Source organism: Myxocyprinus asiaticus, chromosome 26 (assembly GCF_019703515.2).
Source record: "Myxocyprinus asiaticus isolate MX2 ecotype Aquarium Trade chromosome 26, UBuf_Myxa_2, whole genome shotgun sequence".
NCBI lineage: Eukaryota > Metazoa > Chordata > Actinopteri > Cypriniformes > Catostomidae > Myxocyprinus > Myxocyprinus asiaticus.
In genome coordinates this window covers 20,194,628-20,212,823 of record NC_059369.1, presented here as the reverse complement: position 1 = coordinate 20,212,823, position 18,196 = coordinate 20,194,628, and the positions used below count along the sequence as shown (strand labels likewise).

The following is an 18,196-nucleotide window of genomic DNA, read 5'->3' as shown; positions in this document are numbered from 1 at the left end:
TCAGGAGGTCTAGACCTCGACATACTTTGAAACATGCCCAGCATAACAATGATGATAACGGGCCATTCTGTATAGTAAATAATATAGTACAAATTATAATTAATTAGTTGTAGTGCATCATTACACAAAAAGTCCAATGGAGAAATTAAACCACTCTTTACATGCAATCTCACTTGTATGCACCTGCATTGCATAGATAACAATGAACTTTAATGACCCATTGTATACATTTTATTAATAGATTCTGAAGTTTAAAGGTTATGTGTGCAATTTTGTTTAATTTTTAAAATTAGATTTTAAAGTTCTTTCTCTTCTTACTATAAGTAAGCCATTCGGAGGTTGATTCCCCTGAAAACTGTTAACACCAGGTTCTATGGTGCTATCAAAACATTTTTCTGTCAATCTGATCATCCTGTCCAGTCTGACGTAGCAAAATTGACACAACCAGTGCCGTGAGTTTGGGTACTAACTGTTTCTTTCAATAGACCTTATTCATGCTAGTGCCATCTTTGATTTTTAATGGGAATGACAATGAGGCTGTGAGGGATAGACTTACCATCTCTTCAATGGGCTGTACTGCAGTTTAAAGTGTTTTTGGATCGTTCAGCGAAAAAAAAAACATTGATAAAATATCTGTCCAAGAATATTCAGTATACAAAGAATGTCTCGGTTACGTACGTAACCTCGGTTCCCTGAGATGAAGGGAACGAGACATTGCGTGCTAACGCATATGGGGAGTTGTCCTTCCACATGACCTAGTTGAAACCTCTCTACAAAAACGGCAATATTCTAATATTGGCTATGGTGTTTGAGTCATACGTACGTACAGTTGTGCTCAAAAGTTTGCATACCCTTGGAGAATTGGTAATATATGTACCATTTTTAAAGAAAACGTCCTGGTTACTTGCGTAACCTCCATTCCCTGATGGAGGGAACGAGAAGTTGTGTCGATGTAGTGACACTAGGGGTCACTCTTGGGAGCCCGAGACACCTCTGGTCTTTGATAAAAGGCCAATGAAAATTGCCGAGTGGTATCCCCGGACATACGAGTATAAAAGAAGCTGGTATGCAACCATTCATTCAGGTTTTATGCTGAGGAGCCGAGACAAGGTCCCAGCCATTTCAGCGGGTAGTTCAGCATTGTGGCAGGAGGGACACAACGTCTCGTTCCCTCCATCAGGGAACGGAGGTTACGCAAGTAACCAGGATGTTCCCTATCTGTCAATCACTTGACATTGTGTCGATGTAGTGACACTAGGGGTCCCTATACAAAACGCCGCAACTGGCTGAACTGTGTTACGTGAACTGGCGGTGTGTGATGGGCAGACCACTGTGTGCCTCGTAGCCAGCGCACCAGGCCGACATGTAACCTCCCCCAACACTGTTATGAGTGTCGAACAGCCCTTTGGGAACAAGTCTAGTCTGGGGGGTGTCCATCCCAAGGGGAAGACACCATGGAGACCACACCCTGCCCAGAGAGGGGGGGGGGTATTTAAGTGGAAATACGTCACATGGTCTTGCCGAGCTATGTCGGAAGTATGCCACGTGGGGAAGTCCCATGGTAGGTCCTACCCTATGGGAAAGGAGTTACTACAAGCATGGTGACTGGGGCAGAGGGGCCACTGCCTAAGGAAGATGCAGTTTGCCAACAGGGAAACTAGTTAGCAGAAGATATACGTTGCATGGGGTTATCTACGGGGAACCACCATATGCGGAGCACCTACCCCAGTAAAGGGCTTAGTTAGCATGTGTACTGAGCAGCAGCGAGTTTCTCCGCAAACTCTTCTGCCACAGGGCTCAGAGGAAATCAACCAGAGAACACAGTTTGTGAACACTACTGGGAGTTAACGGCGCATGTCTTCAGCTCAGGGGAGGTGAAAGGCGCTATGCGCAAGTGATACACCCGGCCGGCTGTCCCGGACTTACCTGCTTGTGTGTGCCACTACACGTGACGAAACCGGTTCCACCCGGAGATTGTAGAACCTCACAAACATGTTGGGTGGTGCCCAGCCCGCTGCTCTGCAAATGTCTGTTAGAGAGGCGCCCCTGGTCAAGGCCCAGGAGGCCGCTACACCCCTGGTAGAATGGGCCCGTAGCCCTACCGGAGGCAGCACGTCCTGGACGTGATATGCCATATTTATGGCATCAATGAGCCAGTGGGCGATCCTCTGCTTGGAGACAGTGCTTCTTTTTTACAGAAAGAAGGTCCTTCCTGTCGCGAGGTGTGTGAGGTCCGAGAACCACGGCTGGGTGGGCCAGTAGGGTGCTACCAGGACGACCTGCTCCTTGTCCTCCCTGACCTTGCACAGGGTCTGTGCAAGTAGGCTCACTGGAGGAAACGCATATTTGCGAAGTCCAGGGGGCCAGCTCTGTGCCAGCGTGTCTATACCGAGAGGTGCCTCGTTCAGGGCGTACCAGAGTGGGCAGTGGGAGGATTCTTGGGAGGTGAACAGGTCTAACTGTGCCTGTTCAAATCGACTCCAGATCAGCTGGACCACCTGAGGGTGGAGTCTCCACTCTCCCCTGAGGGCAACCTGCTGTGACAGCACGTCCGCTGCAGTGTTGAGGTCGCCCAGGATGTGAGTGGCTCGCAGCGACTTGTGGTGCTGCTGACTATAGAGGAGGAGACGGCGGGCGAGTTGTGACATACAACAGGAGCGCAGACTGCCTTGAGAGTTGACGTATGCTACCGTTACCGTGTTGTCTGTCAGAACTAACACGTGCTTGCCCTGGATCAACGGCCGGAACCTCCGCAGGGCAAGCAGAATTGCCAGAAACTCGAGGCAGTTGATGTGCCAACGCAGCCGCGGGCCCGTTCATAAGCCGGCGGCTGCATGCCCATTGCAAACAGTGCCCCAGCCCGTTTTGGAGGCATCTGTAATAACCACAACGCACCTGGAGACCTGCTTTAGGGGAACGCCTGCCCGTAGAAACGTGAGGTCGGTCCAAGGGCTGAAGAGGCGGAGACAGATCGGCATGATGGCCGTGGCGCCATGCCCATCTTGGGACTCGAGTCTGAAGCCAGTGCTGAGGCGGTCTCACATGCATCAACCCGAGCGGAGTGGCCACCGCTGAGGATGCCATATGCCCCAGGAGCCTCTGAAAGATTTTCAGTGGAACCGCTGTTTTCTGTTTGAACACCTTCAAACAGGTCAGCACTGACTATGCACGCTCGTTCGTGAGGCGCGCCGTCAATGAGACTGAGTCCAACCCGAGAAAAGAGATGCTCTGAACCGGGAGGAGCTTGCTCTTTTCCCAGTTGACCTGAAGCCCTAGTCGGCTGAGGTGCGAGAGCACCAGGTCCCTGTGTGCACACAACATATCCCGAGAGTGAGCTAGGATTAGCCAATCATCGAGATAGTTGAGAATGCGAATGCGCACTTCCCTTAACGGGGCAAGAGCTGCCTCTGCGACCTTCGTGAAGACACGAGGGGACAAGGATAGACCGAAAGGGAGGACCTTATACTGATACGCCCGACCCTCGAATGCAAACCGCAGGAAAGGTCTGTGTCGAGGTAGAATCGAGACATGGAAGTATGCGTCCTTCAGGTCTACCGCCGCGAACCAATATTAATGCCGGACGCTTGCCAGAATGCGTTTTTGCGACAGTATCTTGAACGGGAGTCTGTGTAAAGCCCGGTTCAGTACTCGCAGGTCCAAGATTGGCCGCAACCCACTGCCATTTTTTTGGTACAATGAAGTATGGGCTGTAAAACCCCTTCTTCATCTTGGCCGGAGGGACAGGCTCTATCGCATCCTTCCGTAGGAGGGTAGCGATCTCCGCGTGCAAGGTAGCAGCGTTTTCGCCCTTCACCGAGGTGAAGTGGATGCTGCTGAACCTGGGCGGACGCCTGGTGAACTGAATCGCGTAGCCAAGTCGGACGGTCCGGATCAGCCATCGCGACGGATTGGAAAGCGCAAGCCACACATCCAAGCTCCGGGCGAGGGGGACCAAGCGGACAATCTCTTCAGATGTACCAGCAGGTGGGGCCTCATGGCGGGGTGGAGCCCGAGGTGTCACACCATGTTGTGGCTGTGCTGAGTTCAGGGATATCGAAGCACTTACCTGGCTCCTTGTGACCGCCCCTGGAACAGCCTGGGACGGGGGAGGAAGAGGCCTGTCCTCGTGACCCATGGAGACTGTCATATCAGGGGCGGATTTGTGCCACAGCTTGGCGCACAGGGGCGGGGATACCGCCGCTGGAGCGCCAAACCTGCAAGGATTAAAAGGTGGACGGTGGTTGTAATGACGGCCATGCACACTGGGTACGTGACCCAGGGAACGAGGAAACCGCTGTTTTTCAGAACTGTTGGGTACCGCAGCTTGGGCATGCGGTGAAATTAAATGAAAAAGCAACAAAATATTCTCCTCCCGGCCCTCCACCGGGGGATGGAGTGGTCTGCTTACCAGCTCCAAGGTGGGTTTCGGCATCCCTGGGTCACCCATCTCAGGGGTGCTTTGAAGCCTTCCGTGGGTTCTTGGCGGCTGGCCGTGAGACGGGTGGCATCTGCTTCCTGCGGTGGACTCCACGCCGGGGCTTGGCCAAAGAGGCGGGCTGCGGCGGAGCCGGTGAAGTCACCGCAGGGTGACGCCCTTGGTGACGAGCAGGTGGGATGCGGGATCTTGAGCCGCACTGGGATAGGATGTGCCGGATAGCCTCCATCTGCTGCTTCACCGTCAAGAACTGCTGGGCAAAGTCCTCCACGGTGTCGCCGAATAGGCCAACCTGGGAAATGGGGGCAGCAAGGAACCGTGTCTTGTCGGCCTCACCCATCTCGACCAGATTGAGCCAAAGGTGGCACTCCTGGACAACTAAGGTGGACAATACCCACCCGAGAGACCGTGCCGTGACCTTTGTTGCCCTTAGAGCGAGGTCGGTCGCCGAGCGCAGCTCCTGCATCAAATCTGGGGCAGAACTACCCTCGTGCAATTCCTTTAGTGCCTTGGCTTTGTGGACTTGCAGGAGAGCAATGGCGTGCAGGGCGGAGACGGCTTGTCCAGCGGCACTGTAGGCTTTGGCCATCAGGGACGACGTAAACCTACAGGCCTTGGACGGGAGCTTTGGGTGTCCGCGCCAGGTGGCAGTGCTCTGCGGGCATAGGTGCACCGCGAGCGCCTTATCCACTGGGGAAAATCGCCGAATAGCCCCTGGCTGCCCCGCCATCGAGGGTAGTGAGGGCGGGGGAGTTGAAAGATTGGGACCGGGCAGTAAAAGGTGCCTCCCACGATCTTGTCAGCTCCTCATGCACTTCTGGGAAGAAAGGGACTAGGAACCAATTATCGAGCCGAGAGGGTTCAGGGGAGAGCGGAGGGTTCCACTCTAGCCCGACGCTCACGGCTGCCTGGGAAAGCATGTCCATCATTTCCACATCAGCCTGTGACTGGGCAACCGTACCCGAGGGGGGGAGCCCAGCTAAGGCTTCTGCATCCGACTGGACGAGCCCGCTCTCCGATGCTGCGCTCGAGAGCTCATCAGCTTTGCGGGCTCTGAACAAGAGGTCGAACTCACCGTGAGACGAGCCGGCGGACTCATCCGGAAGCCCGATTGGGTCAGACGAGCGTGCTGGGGAATGGGAGGTCTGTGGGGGGATACCCGGCAGAGGTGGTCACATTGGGGTCCCCAAATCACCCCCAGTGCTAGCCGCGCTGGCCTCATACCTGTAGGTAGAAGGACTAAGGTGGGGAAAGCAAGCCGTGACCGCAACGTTGCCATGGTCATGTTCTCGCAGTGAGTACATGATCCATCCACGAACGCTGTCTCTGCGTGGGTCGCGCCCAGACACGACAGACAGTGATCGTGACCATGAGAAGTTGAGAGGTAACGACTGCAACCAGGAATAACACATAAACGGAAAGGCATCTTTAAAAAGATACGTCTTTAAAAAGATGTTCCATGTGTGCCGCTCTTTTAGAGAAATAAACTCTTTTAGAAAAATATACTCTCCTTTTTCTGCCAAAGCACCCAGGGGTGTTCTCTGCAGTGCACCAGTGCAGAGGAGGGAGAAGCCGCTGAAATGCGCCTTCAGATCCAGCAGAGGTGAATGAACAGTCAGCTCAGTAAACATCGACCGTTCGGCTCCGAAGAGAAAATCTGAATGAGTGGTTGCATACCAGCTCCTTTTATACCCATATGTCCAGGGGAGTGGTATGCAAATACCACTTGCCAATTTTCACTGGTCTTTTATCAAAGACCAAAGGTGTCTCAGGCTCCCAAGAGTGACCCCTAGTATCACTACATCAACACAACTTCGAGTGAGTGACAGATAGGGAACATGAGTAAGCAGGCAAAACACATTTCTTTTATTTCTTATGGGATTCATATTCAGCTGTAGGTTATAACAGAATGGCACAATCATAAAACAAAACATGGCAACAAAGAAAAAAATTAAATGACCCCTGTTCAAAAGTCTGCATACCCTTAGTTTTTAATACTGTGTATTGCCCACTTTAGCATCAATGACAGCGTGCAGTCTTTTGTAATAGTTGTCTATGAGGCCCCAAATTCTTGCAGGTGGTATAGCTACCCATTCGTCTTGGCAAAATGCCTCCAGGTCATGCAAAGTCTTTGGTCATCTTGCATAAACCACATGTTTGAGATCTCCCCAGAGTTGCTTGATGATATTAAGGTCAGGAGACTGTGATGGCCACTCCAGAACCTTCACCTTTTTCTGCTGTAACCACTGGAGGGTCAACTTGGCCTTGTGCTTAGGTTCATTGTCATGCTGGAAAGTCCAAGAGCGTCCCATGCGCAGCTTTCGTGCAGAAGAATGCAAACTGTCTGCCAGTATTTTCTGATAACATGCTGCATTCATCTTGCCATCAATTTTCACAAGATTCCCTGTTCCTTTTAGAGCTCACACACCCCCAAAACATCAGTGAGCCACCACCATGCTTCACAGTGGGGATGGTATTCTTTTCACTATAGGCCTTGTTGACCCCTCTCCAAACATAGCGCTTATGGTTGTGACCATAAAGCTCTATTTTGGTCTCGTCACTCCAAATTACAGTGTGCCAGAAGCCGTGAGGCGTGTCAAGGTGTTGTCAGGCATATTGTAACCGGGCTTTTTTGTGGCATTGGTGCAGTAAAGGCTTCTTTCTGGCAACTCGACCATGCAGCTCATTTTTGTTCAAGTATCGCCGTATTGTGCTCCTTGAAACAACCACACCGTCTTTTTCCAGAGCAGTCTGTTTTTCTCCTGAGGTTACCTGTGGGTTTTTCTTTGTATCCCAAACAATTCTTCTGGCAGTTGTGGCTGAAATCTTTCTTGGTCTACCTGACCTTGGCTTGGTATCAAGAAATCTCCGAATTTTCCACTTCTTAATAAGTGATTGAACAGTACTGACTGGCATTTTCAAGGCTTTGGATATCTTTTTATATCCTTTTCCATCTTTATAAAGTGCCATTACCTTGTAACGCAGGTCTTTTGACAGTTATTTTCTGCTCCCCATGGCTCAGTATCTGGTCTGCTCAGTGCATCCATGTGAGAGCTAACAAACTCATTGACTATTTACACACAGACACTAATTGCAATTTAAAAAGCCACAGGTGTGGGAAATTAACATTTAATTGCCGTTTAAACCTGTGTGTGTTACTTTGTGTGTCTGTAACAAGGTCAAACATTCAAGGGTATGTAAACTTTTGATCAGGGCCATTTGGGTGATTTCTGTTATCATTATGATTTAAAATGGAGCCAAACAACTATGTGATAATAAATGGCTTTATATGATCATTATCCTTAAATAAAAGACGTGCATTTTTTTGCATGATCAGTCATGTTTTCAAAATCAATGCCAAAAGTTCACAAATTCTGCCAGGGTATGCAAACTTTTGAGCACAACTGTACCTTCCAGAGAGGAAACATGATGCCGCAGTCCCCCGGGCCGGCGACCTATATAAGTATGCCGCAAGTGAGTGACCCTCATGTTGGGCCAGGAGGGGAGCAATATATGAACTATATAGTCATACAGTATGAATTAACCCCTTCACCAACCCAGTCAGGAAGGGAGTTTATTTATAATGAAAGTGCTTGTGACTTTCTGGTAAATTACAACAGCCTGATGCAGGCAGTTGTGTAAAATGATGGGGAGCCTGTACTTAAGGTTTAAGCAAGCGCTCTAAACAGAGAGGACTTGTGAAAAAAAGATGTTACGTCTAGTTGTAAAACCTTGCAAATGTGTTTTGAGAGGACCATCCTGGTGCAAAACATATGTCTTGTAGTGTTGGGTAAGTTACTTTCAAAAAAGTAATCCAATACTAATTACTTTTTAAAATGCAATCGTATTACTGATTACTTCGTTGGGAAAGTAATAAGATTGCTAATTACTTTGAAGTTACTTTCTAAAACCAATCAAACCTGCGAGAAAGACAAATGTGACACTAATAGCTCTTTTAGTACTTTAATATTGACTGAAAACAATAACAAAATTACAGCAAAATTACAGCATATTTAGAAATGCATTCAATGCATTTCTAAATATGCAACTTAACATTCTTATCTCAAATATGCTGTAGTAGTATCTTCATGTGTGTGTGTGTGTGTGTGTGTCTGCTATCTACAAATTCTTAGCAGTGTGTTGCATGTACAGTATGCTTGTTTACCTGTGTTTGTGTTGGTGTGAAAGACAGAAAAAGAATACTAATGAACTGAAAACATTTCTGAAAACACATCTGCAAACAGCTTTGATAGTAAATCCATTGTGTATTTGAATGCTTGTTGTTTCTTTTTGGTGTGAATATACAGGTTTGCTTGTGTGTTGCATCATGCATGTGTATGTGTGCATGTACAGCATGTCTGTTTATGTGTGTTTACACAACTTTACAGTGAGTGGATTATTTCTACCCAGGGATGGATTATGACTAGGAAGGGCCCCGGGGCCAGTTTTCTATTAGGGCCCCCCGGACCAATTATCTTTTAAAGTTGAGATCTACGCAATCTATTTTCATTGATTTAAGTCTCTTTTAATACCTGTTCTGTTATTTATAGTCAGATTAGTTCAAATACACAGCACGGATGTGGTAAAGAAACCGCTCAACTGAAACACGGTCGCTGAACAGCCACTGTTCTTAAAGAGATTGTACCATTTTAACGTTTGTTATGCATAATGTAAACTCAGTGTAAATACTACAAATTATGCATACAAAATGCACATATTTAAAGGGGCCATAGTAAATTATGAAATATTTTAACTTCATCAAACACATATTGATGAATTTAACAAATACTGAAGGCTCCTATCAATGCAAGGGTTTGGTGAAATTCAGCAAAGAGTTCAGGCAGTTTTGGCGCGTTCCATTCAGAAGTGATCATCTTTAAACCCTATATCCTTCAAAGACTTTACCCTCCATTGTGAGAGCTTTGAGGGGCTGAAAGTTGTGGGGCTCAAAAATAGTGGTCAATTGGTAATTTTTTTGGGAAATTCTGTTTGGAATGACCCTACAGCTTGGCTACCATTATTATTCATCCATTGAAAAGCCCTGCTAAAGCACCATTTAAGCCTTTTCAAAGTGTCCAAAAATTCCCTAGACTACATTACACCATATCTCAGGGCCAGCAAAGCCTTCTCTGCTGGCCTAACATGCCAAATAAATTAATATTTTTCATCCTTTCATTCTCAATCACCTTTTTGCCTATGTATTTTTAATCGCTTTCCACTCTTAATTAATCTATAAACAAATAGAGAAAAACGAAAAGTTTATCCAGTCAGAATTTATTCCTTGATGCTTACAAGCGAAGCATGACAACAGTTTCACAAATCATATGCCCAAACCAAGATTGTTAGCTGAAGCAGCACGTGAGTTTGGCTCCACCCCCTCCACCCCATCCTAATTTCCACAGAATCCCTCAACAGTGCAAATAAATGGGCAACTAAAGTCAGATTGTCAGGTTTATCAGCCAATCAGATTGATTTATTTGTTCTTGGTGGGTGTGATCTTTAGGATATGTCCCGGTCGAAGCCTTTTAGCTGGACTTGTGTGACACAATCACGCTTTAAGTGATGTAATTTGAAAATGAAGAGCGCGAGATCTTGGCTGACGAGTCGACTGTCTTTACTGCTGCTATCGCCATTGAGAAAGAGATCCTTATGGATTTACAAACCTGAGATGTTCTGCATGACCGTGTGATTGCTTAATTTATTAATCATGAAAGGAGGACTGATTTTCACTTCAAGCAAATTGGTAAGTGCTTTTTGCATTGTTATAGCAACATCAGGAGTTTTCTAAGTGTAAATTAGGCTGCTGGAGCATTCAGTGTCGGATCAAGTTTTGAAAAGTAGTTCTGCGTTCCATTCAACTCGGAAAGTCGGATTTTACAACTTCCTAGTAGGAAAAGTGCAGTGGAATGCATCTTGAAATCAGAATTACAACTTGTAGGCTCGTGCAGAAATTTTCAACACCGATTTCGCTGAGATGCAGGGGCATGATGTCACACAAACATGTTGACAACAATAAACATTCACTTTATTAAGTAATATCGATAAATGTGTTCGTTTCCACATTACATGATATTAAAGCTTGTTTAACAAACACTTGCAGAAACAGGTGTATAATACATTATAATCTCTTTTGATAATCGTACACCTGAAGCACAAATGTTAGCGCTGCAGCACTGTTTATCAGCTGGGTTGCTAGGAGACATCTCTAATGAGAGTCAAACCCCTGCTAAGCTAATGGGAGCATTGCAGTTCAGAATATCGGGGAATGGAATGCATTTATGGTTGGAGATATCAAGTAGGAATATCCCACATCCAACTTGCATGGAACGCAGCATAACTGTGTACCCTGCAAAACGAAATTTATTGCAAGCAACATTTAAATCGCAAATATTATTAGATAGATGTTTCCAGGTATTATAGACCTCCTTGGTAGATTCATATGAAAAATTATGATTTTTGAATGTCTGTTCGGGAGACAAATCAGTCATGCTGCAGTTAAAATTAGGCTTACTTGAGCATTAAGTGTCATTTCAAGTTCTGGCTTTCGTGGACATGTTTTTAAAATGTCAGTTGGTATTATTAGTTAGCTGTGACATAATGTAATGCCCAAAGGCATAGGGTGTCTTATTCATTGTGAAACTGTGTTTTCTTAATGGCATGAATCACACTGAAGGCCTAGACTTTTAACGCACAGCCCGCCACTGCATTACACTGACAGAACGTTTAAATGAGCAACGAGTCTGTTTTGGAATGTTCGTAATTTCAAACTTCAGAAGTCAAAACTTACACACAAGCCCTTTAATCTGCATTAAATCTGCAAGATGCTTTCTTTCTTTCTTTCTTAATATAAAACCTGTAAAAATTTCTAACTTAAAGCATTTAAAACTATTTTAAACTTTCAGAAAATGTTTTGTCAGACCAACATTATAGTTTGTCTCAAACTTTACATATCTAGTTTAATCAGTACTTTTGAACCACAAGAAAGTAAAATATCAGTATTTTCTTTTTCCCAACCACCTAAGCTGTTTTTTTTTTTTGTTTGTTTTTTTTGTAATGTAGGGTAAACATGCAGTTGTAGCAATTAACAGTATAATACACTCTTTTGTTCGACAGTCCCTTTATACAAAGAAAAAAGCTTAACCATATAAAGCCTATCATATTAAATAATAGTCTGAAAATTATATTTTTTTAAACCTGTGCGAACCTATTTTTCTATAAAATAATGAAATTTGAGGCACATGTTTCTTGAAATCAATAAATACTAATTTTGAAATATCAGAAACAAAATAAACGTTATTGTTCATTTTACTTTTCACATAATTTTACTTTAAGATTTCACATAAAAAAATATGAGTGCATCAAAACATGATGGTAGCTATTTTGGAAAATTATATAACAAGGTCTTCTACTTCCAGTACAGCATGAAAACTTTCACCAGGAGACAGTAGACATCTCATACACATCGTAATGATGATGTAGAGGCTTTATAAAGTCATGTATCAAATATGATACACACTACGTTATAAGGTTAAAGAGTTGCTCAAAAAAATGTAATTAGAAACAGAAAGGCAAAAGGGTTCTATAAGAGGGCTGGGGGTCCTCATACTCACAGGAACCTATTGAGGTGGCCTTGAATAAGCTGTGGGACCCACATATTTACAACCTGGTCTCATAGTGGAAATGTGACTCTACTGTATATACATTTTTTCAAAACTTGTTATACATGTCTCCAGGTATAATTCCCTGCAGTTTCCAGGAGAAATTAACGCTAGAGGTGCTACAACAAATGTGTGTTTTATTCACTTTCACTTTTCACTAAATGGCTGATAATGACTTTATAAATACTTATTTTTCTCTCTATTACGCAGAACATGCAATTTTATGTTATCGACACACTTTTATTCAAACACATCTTTTGAAAAACAATACATTTTAATGCTTTTATTACAGACTCACCTTCATATATACACTTATTCCAATGTGGATAGCTTGCGAGGTAACCCACCTGATAGGGCATTGGTCTTTGAGTCGGAAGACTGCGGTTCAAGTCCAGTCATGAGCTCAAGATGACTTGTGACATTAAAGAGTCATAGGAAGAGCACAAAATGAGGTGGTTGCTTCAGAAAATTAGCTTTACCATATCTCTTCTGCATTTTAAAACACTTTTGGTTAGATTTTGGCATTGATAATGTAAGGATGTCTTTTCCACTTCTGATATATATTTTAAAACACTAATGGTTAAGTTTAGGCGTTGATTTGGCTGGGATGTCTTTTTTAAATGTCTCATATATTCTCTTAACGACAGGTGGGTCAAAAATGACCCACTTGCGCATTTATTCACATTTAATTTATGTTTAATGCATGTTTAAACTGTGAAATTGTAAACTAATATTTACATCCAATATATCATTTGAAAGATCTTGGTCTCAAGATTTGATATTTTAAAGCTATTTTGACGATCGCAAAGTTTTAACAATAAGATTTTATTAAACGTTTCAAGAGTGAAAATCAAAACACGGAAAATGAAACCAGAAGTTCTGACCTTTATTGTCTTCCAGCCAAACACAGAGGAGCCAGAAAATAAAATCCATTAGAGATTTTAGTTAAAAAATGTACAAATATGAAGAAATATTGATCAGTCTGTCTTTGTTCAGGTTTTACATATTCAACACGTTATCATTCATGTCCATTCTCTGCAAAATCTTGTACTCGATGTAGTATTTCGGTAGCAAAACACCCAAAGACGATATTTGGGAGGGTCTTACGAACAAAATTAGCCCTCCCTCAAAATTTTCTGTGCAGTTGTGATTGGGTAGTCACTCAAAATAGCCAATCAGGGTAGTCGACACGAGTGATGTAAAGATTTGCGTCATCCATGTTTGTCTCTGGATAAAGCCAGCCAATGAAAAGCTAGATCATTTTGACTGATGGATCTTGTAGCTAATGAAAAGATGAAAACAATGATATAAGGGTTGTTTATATCCCTGATGCCGATTTGCGAAGGTTCGGAGTGGAAAACCGTGGACTGTGTTTGTTTGTGTGTGCGCTTTTACACACGGTGTGCAGTTATAGCATGTTACTGCTGTACTGTTGACAAAGAACTTGGCTTTTGGACCCGTGATCTGATCCACCCTCCTCAGCTTCAGTCACCATCACTAAGAATTTGGAGAACACACGCTCCCGACTGCATTTTTTCATCAAACCCCCTGTTCAACTGTACATCCAGGGGGCTCGGACATGTCATTCAAGCTGAGATGAGACCCTGGTGCACACGCGCTCCCAATGCATTGACTTAATAATTTTTTCACTGATTTTTCTTTGCCGTTCACCCAGGGCCTTTAGCCTCTGCCTCAAGCTGAGAGGCGCCACCCTCCTCGGCTTCAGTCACCATCACAGAGGGCCTGGAGGAACCACTCCTCCCGACTGCATTTTTTCAAAACCCCCTGTACAACTGCACATCCAGGGGTATTGATTTTTCCACTGCTTTTCGTTCAGTTTGCACTGGGAGCAGGTGTGCTCCAGGCTTCACTGACGGTGATCGAAGCCGGGGGGAGTGAGCCTTGAGGCAGTGGCTAAAGCCCTGGGTGAACGGCAGAGCAGAAGTCAATTTACATTTGTATGGGCAAAATGAACAGAAGCATCTTTATTGTAAGTAAAAGTTTATTTCCATAGCAACATTTCAAATTGTAATGTTCTTTTCACATTGTTTATAAGATGCATAAATATATATGGAATGCATTATAATATATTCCCAAATAATAATAAAAAAAAAGATATCTTCATGTATATTTTGGTTTGTGTGGTATTTTGTACATTGAAATATAAACAAATTGTGTGTTTTGAACCACTTTCAACATTTGGTTTACGTTGTTACTACAAGTGGTCTGTTGGCGCCTCCAAGTACACTTACGTAAATCATTATGGAACAAATAATTTTGATTATATCGACTTAAAAATTTGTCAGACCTTCATCAGACATGTGGCTTTGTATCAGATGTGTTTTTGGGGTACTGCGCATAGTCTTGCAGATTTAAAAATAAAAAAGCATTTTATAAATAATGTTTGCAGTCACCATTCAAAACATTTGAATAGCTCTAACTAATTTGTTTATACTAAAATGATACATTTTTACTCTTGAATAACAAATGGCTAAGTGTCTACTTTCAAACGAGCCTAAGTTTGTGTTTGTAGACCAAATGGTTCAAGAACTGGAAGAGTTTTACTTTGTGTATGTCGTTTTCAAGCTCATGCAAAAAAAGATGCTGGATGTTAAGGGGATATATTTGAAAACACTATTGGTTAGGTTCAGGCAAAAGTGTTAGGTTAGGGAGGTATGTTTTAAATTTTTTAAATCTAAAATTCACCTTAAAACCGTGTCTGAATATGACACCACGTTACTTGCTTTTGGCGTTTCACTGGAAAACTGTAGTCAAACGTGATATACAACACGTAAATTTTGAATTGCACAAATTTTGTCATGTTCACGTAAATTTCACGAGAACAGGCTACATATTTAAGCATATATAAACATTTGTTTTCAAACTTGATGGCGAGACCTTGCAGCCCTGGTAGACAAGGGCCCCTGGGCACTGGCCCCATTGGGCCAGTCCATAATTCACCTATGTTTCAACCTCCCTGCTTGTGCTCGGACAAATTGAGTATCCTTTATCACTTGCACATCTGTAACGCCATTGCATTGTGTCTGTGTTTAATTGTATACAGTACATAAAGAACATAAAAGAGCCGTTTGTAACGCGTTACACCCAACACTGGTCTTGTAAAGTCACAACGTTCGTCCATGCCCATGAGGAGGCCATGCCTCTAGTTGAGTGTGCTTTAACACCAATTGTGCAGATCTTACCCTGCGACTCGTAAGTCGGGGCAACTGCATCAACGATCCGGTGAGAAAGTCTTTGCTTGGAGACGTACATTCCTTTTGTGCATCCTCCATAGCACAAAAGATCTGATCAGACAGTCTGAACTGGCGGGTCAACGTATGCGTGTAGCGCCCACACAGGGCATAACAAATGCAAGGATTGTTCCTCATCCGAATTAAATGGAGGAGGGAAGAAAGCTTGAAGGTGAACCACCTGTGCTCTGAAGGGCGTGGTTAGAACCTTAGGCAGATAGCCTTTTCTAGGTTTAACAGTGGCTTTTGAAAGACCGGGGCCAAATTCCAGACATGAATTGTCAATTGATAGTGCATGTAAGTCACCAACCCGTTTTACTGAGGTCAGAGCCAGCAGTAGTGCGGACTTAATGGAGAGCATGCGCAAATCAACAGAGTCCAAAGGCTTGAAGGGGGGCCCTGTGAGCACTTTTAGGACCAAAGTTAGGTCCCAAGTCGTGACTGTAGCCAGCCGAGGTGGATTTAATCGTCTTCCTCCTCTAAAGAACTTTATGATTAAATCATGTTTGCCTATAGTGGTGCCGGCTTCAGGTGCGTGATACACAGATATAGTCGCCACGTAAACTTCGAGCGTTGACGGAGTGAGTCCTGCGTCTAATCGCTTTTGAAGAAATATGAGAATGTCATGTATTGGGCAGTTTACTGGGTCTTTGCCATGTGAAAGACACCAATCAGTGGACACATTCCATTTTAGTGCATAGAGGAGTCTTGTGGACGGCGCTCTGACCTGTAAAATGGTGTTCATGTCTGAATGCATCAGTTCTGGCACGTTTAGCGTGCTCCGTTCAGGGGCCACATATGCAGGTTCCACAGCTTGGGCTGGGGATGCCAGCTTGTGCCTTGTGCCTAGTGCCTGAGAGAGGAGATTCTTCATCAGCGGTATTTCTCATGGCGAGCTGTATAACATCTCTATAATTTCCGGAAACCATGGCTGATTGGGCCATTTCGGTGCAACTAACAGAACTGTTTCCATGTCCACTCGGACTTTGCTGATGACAGAATGAAGGAGGCGCACCGGGGGAAGCGCATACTTGCGTTTCCCGGCCATACGTGGGCCAGTGTGTCATGGCGACATATATACACCACTACTGTTGTGTTGTCCGAGCGAATCAGAATGTGGTGATTCATAATATCAGAATGAAAAGCTCTCAAAGCTAGAAAGACAGCCAGCTCTAGGCAGTTGACATGTCACGGTCGTTTCGCACCTGTTTCCAGGTGTTGAAAGTTGGGCGTCCATTACACACCGCGCCTCAACCTGTGTTGGATGCATTTGTGGTCAGCACTTTCTTTCTGAAAACTTGACCCAGCATAACACCCTGTTAGTAGAAGGCTGGTGCTGTCCATGGTGCTAGAGCAGCCAGACAGTGGCGAGTTACCACGATGCACATGAAAAGGAAATTACTTCAGTGGAAATGTTTTTTCAGTTTGAACTGAAACACACACAGTAGAATGGTCTGTACGCGCTCGTTATGAGGTGCGCACAGCTGGGGAAAAGTGTGCTTTTTGCCAGTTGACATTAGGCCAGATTTCCCATATAGCAAAGCAGCAAGTCTCTGTGTTCACTCTATAGTGCCTCTGATTGGCTAGTAATAACCCATCACTGAGGTAATTCAAAACACACACACCGTTAATTTGGGGTGAGTGCCACATTAAAACATTTTGTGAACATGTGGGGAGCCAGAGACAGACTGAAATGAAGGACTTTAAATTGATATGCAGTTCCCTCGAACACAAATCTAAAAAGCCACCTGTAACGCAGTGCAATTGGTACATGAAGTACATGTCCTTCAGATCTATTTAAATGTCAGGAATTGTGAAAAACTGAATTTATTTGTCTAAGGTGTATGTAAACTTCTGACTTCAACTATATATATATATATATATATATACACACACACACATGCTTACGTGTTCGCGTCTTTTTAAAGATGTCGTTCCGTAAGTGTTCCTTGTGCGAGAGGTACATTCCGCCGTCAGATCAGCATGAGAGCTGCATTCACTCTCTGGGCTGCACCCATGCAGAGTCAGCTCTCATAGAGACAGACTGCCCTCACTGAGAGGGCATAAGTCTCAAGACGCTTCGCTTGCAATTTGCCCTCGTTCTGAGGGTTGATTCAGCCTCCCGGGCCCTCCCACCTGCCTCTTCTGTGACACTCGAGAGCTCACACGAGGAGGCACAGCGGGGCCGCAAGGTCGAGCAGGATGAATTTGAGGTGGACCTTGTACCGGCACACGCCCCCGCAGCCCCTCAATCTCCATGTAACGCATCTATGCCGATACATTATGTGCGTGACAAGCTCCGGCCCTCTGCAGGAGCGCATGATCCCGTCTCGTTCGGCAGTTCTGATGCTGGGGATGACATGCCTCTCGTTGCATCAGGCGAGTGATCAGTGGATGATGCTGCTGTCCCTTCCCCCAGCGAGGGCGAGGAGCATGCAAACCTGTGTTTGAAGCGTCCGTAGTCACCACTTTTCACCTGAAAATCTGCCCCAGCATGAAACCTCACTGGTAAAGGGCAGGAGCTGTCCAAGGTGCTAGAACAGCTTGTGGCATATATAAACCGCCAAAGCGGAATTCATTCACCACCATTGAGGAGACTGATGCGTCACCTTCTCCTGTGGAGCGAGTGTCATCTCCTTTCCCTGAAAGCAACATATGTCCCAGGCTGTCTGAATTAACGTTGCGGACCTATTGTCATGCCAAGGGGTGATACCAGGTGAATGGAGACTTAACTGGGAAATATTCTGCAAAGCGGAAATCGATCTATTTGCCTCGGTGGAGAATGCCCACTGTCCCCTCTGGTACTCAAAGTCCCAAGCCCCACTGGGAGTAGACACAATGGCCCACAAATG

The 18,196-nt window shown here is 44.7% G+C and overlaps 1 protein-coding gene across 1 annotated transcript in view; it reads right to left on the bottom strand.

The window, feature by feature from the left end:
- The window catches only part of LOC127416721 (eukaryotic translation initiation factor 4 gamma 2-like), a 162,770-nt gene extending 145,158 nt beyond the window's left edge, over positions 1-17,612 (bottom strand). The window contains exon 1 of the mRNA XM_051656220.1: positions 17,481-17,612. Within this exon, the coding sequence (XP_051512180.1) occupies positions 17,481-17,612 (132 nt within the window). The remainder of the gene's footprint in view (positions 1-17,480) is intronic.
- Between the last annotated feature and the right edge of the window lie 584 nt (positions 17,613-18,196).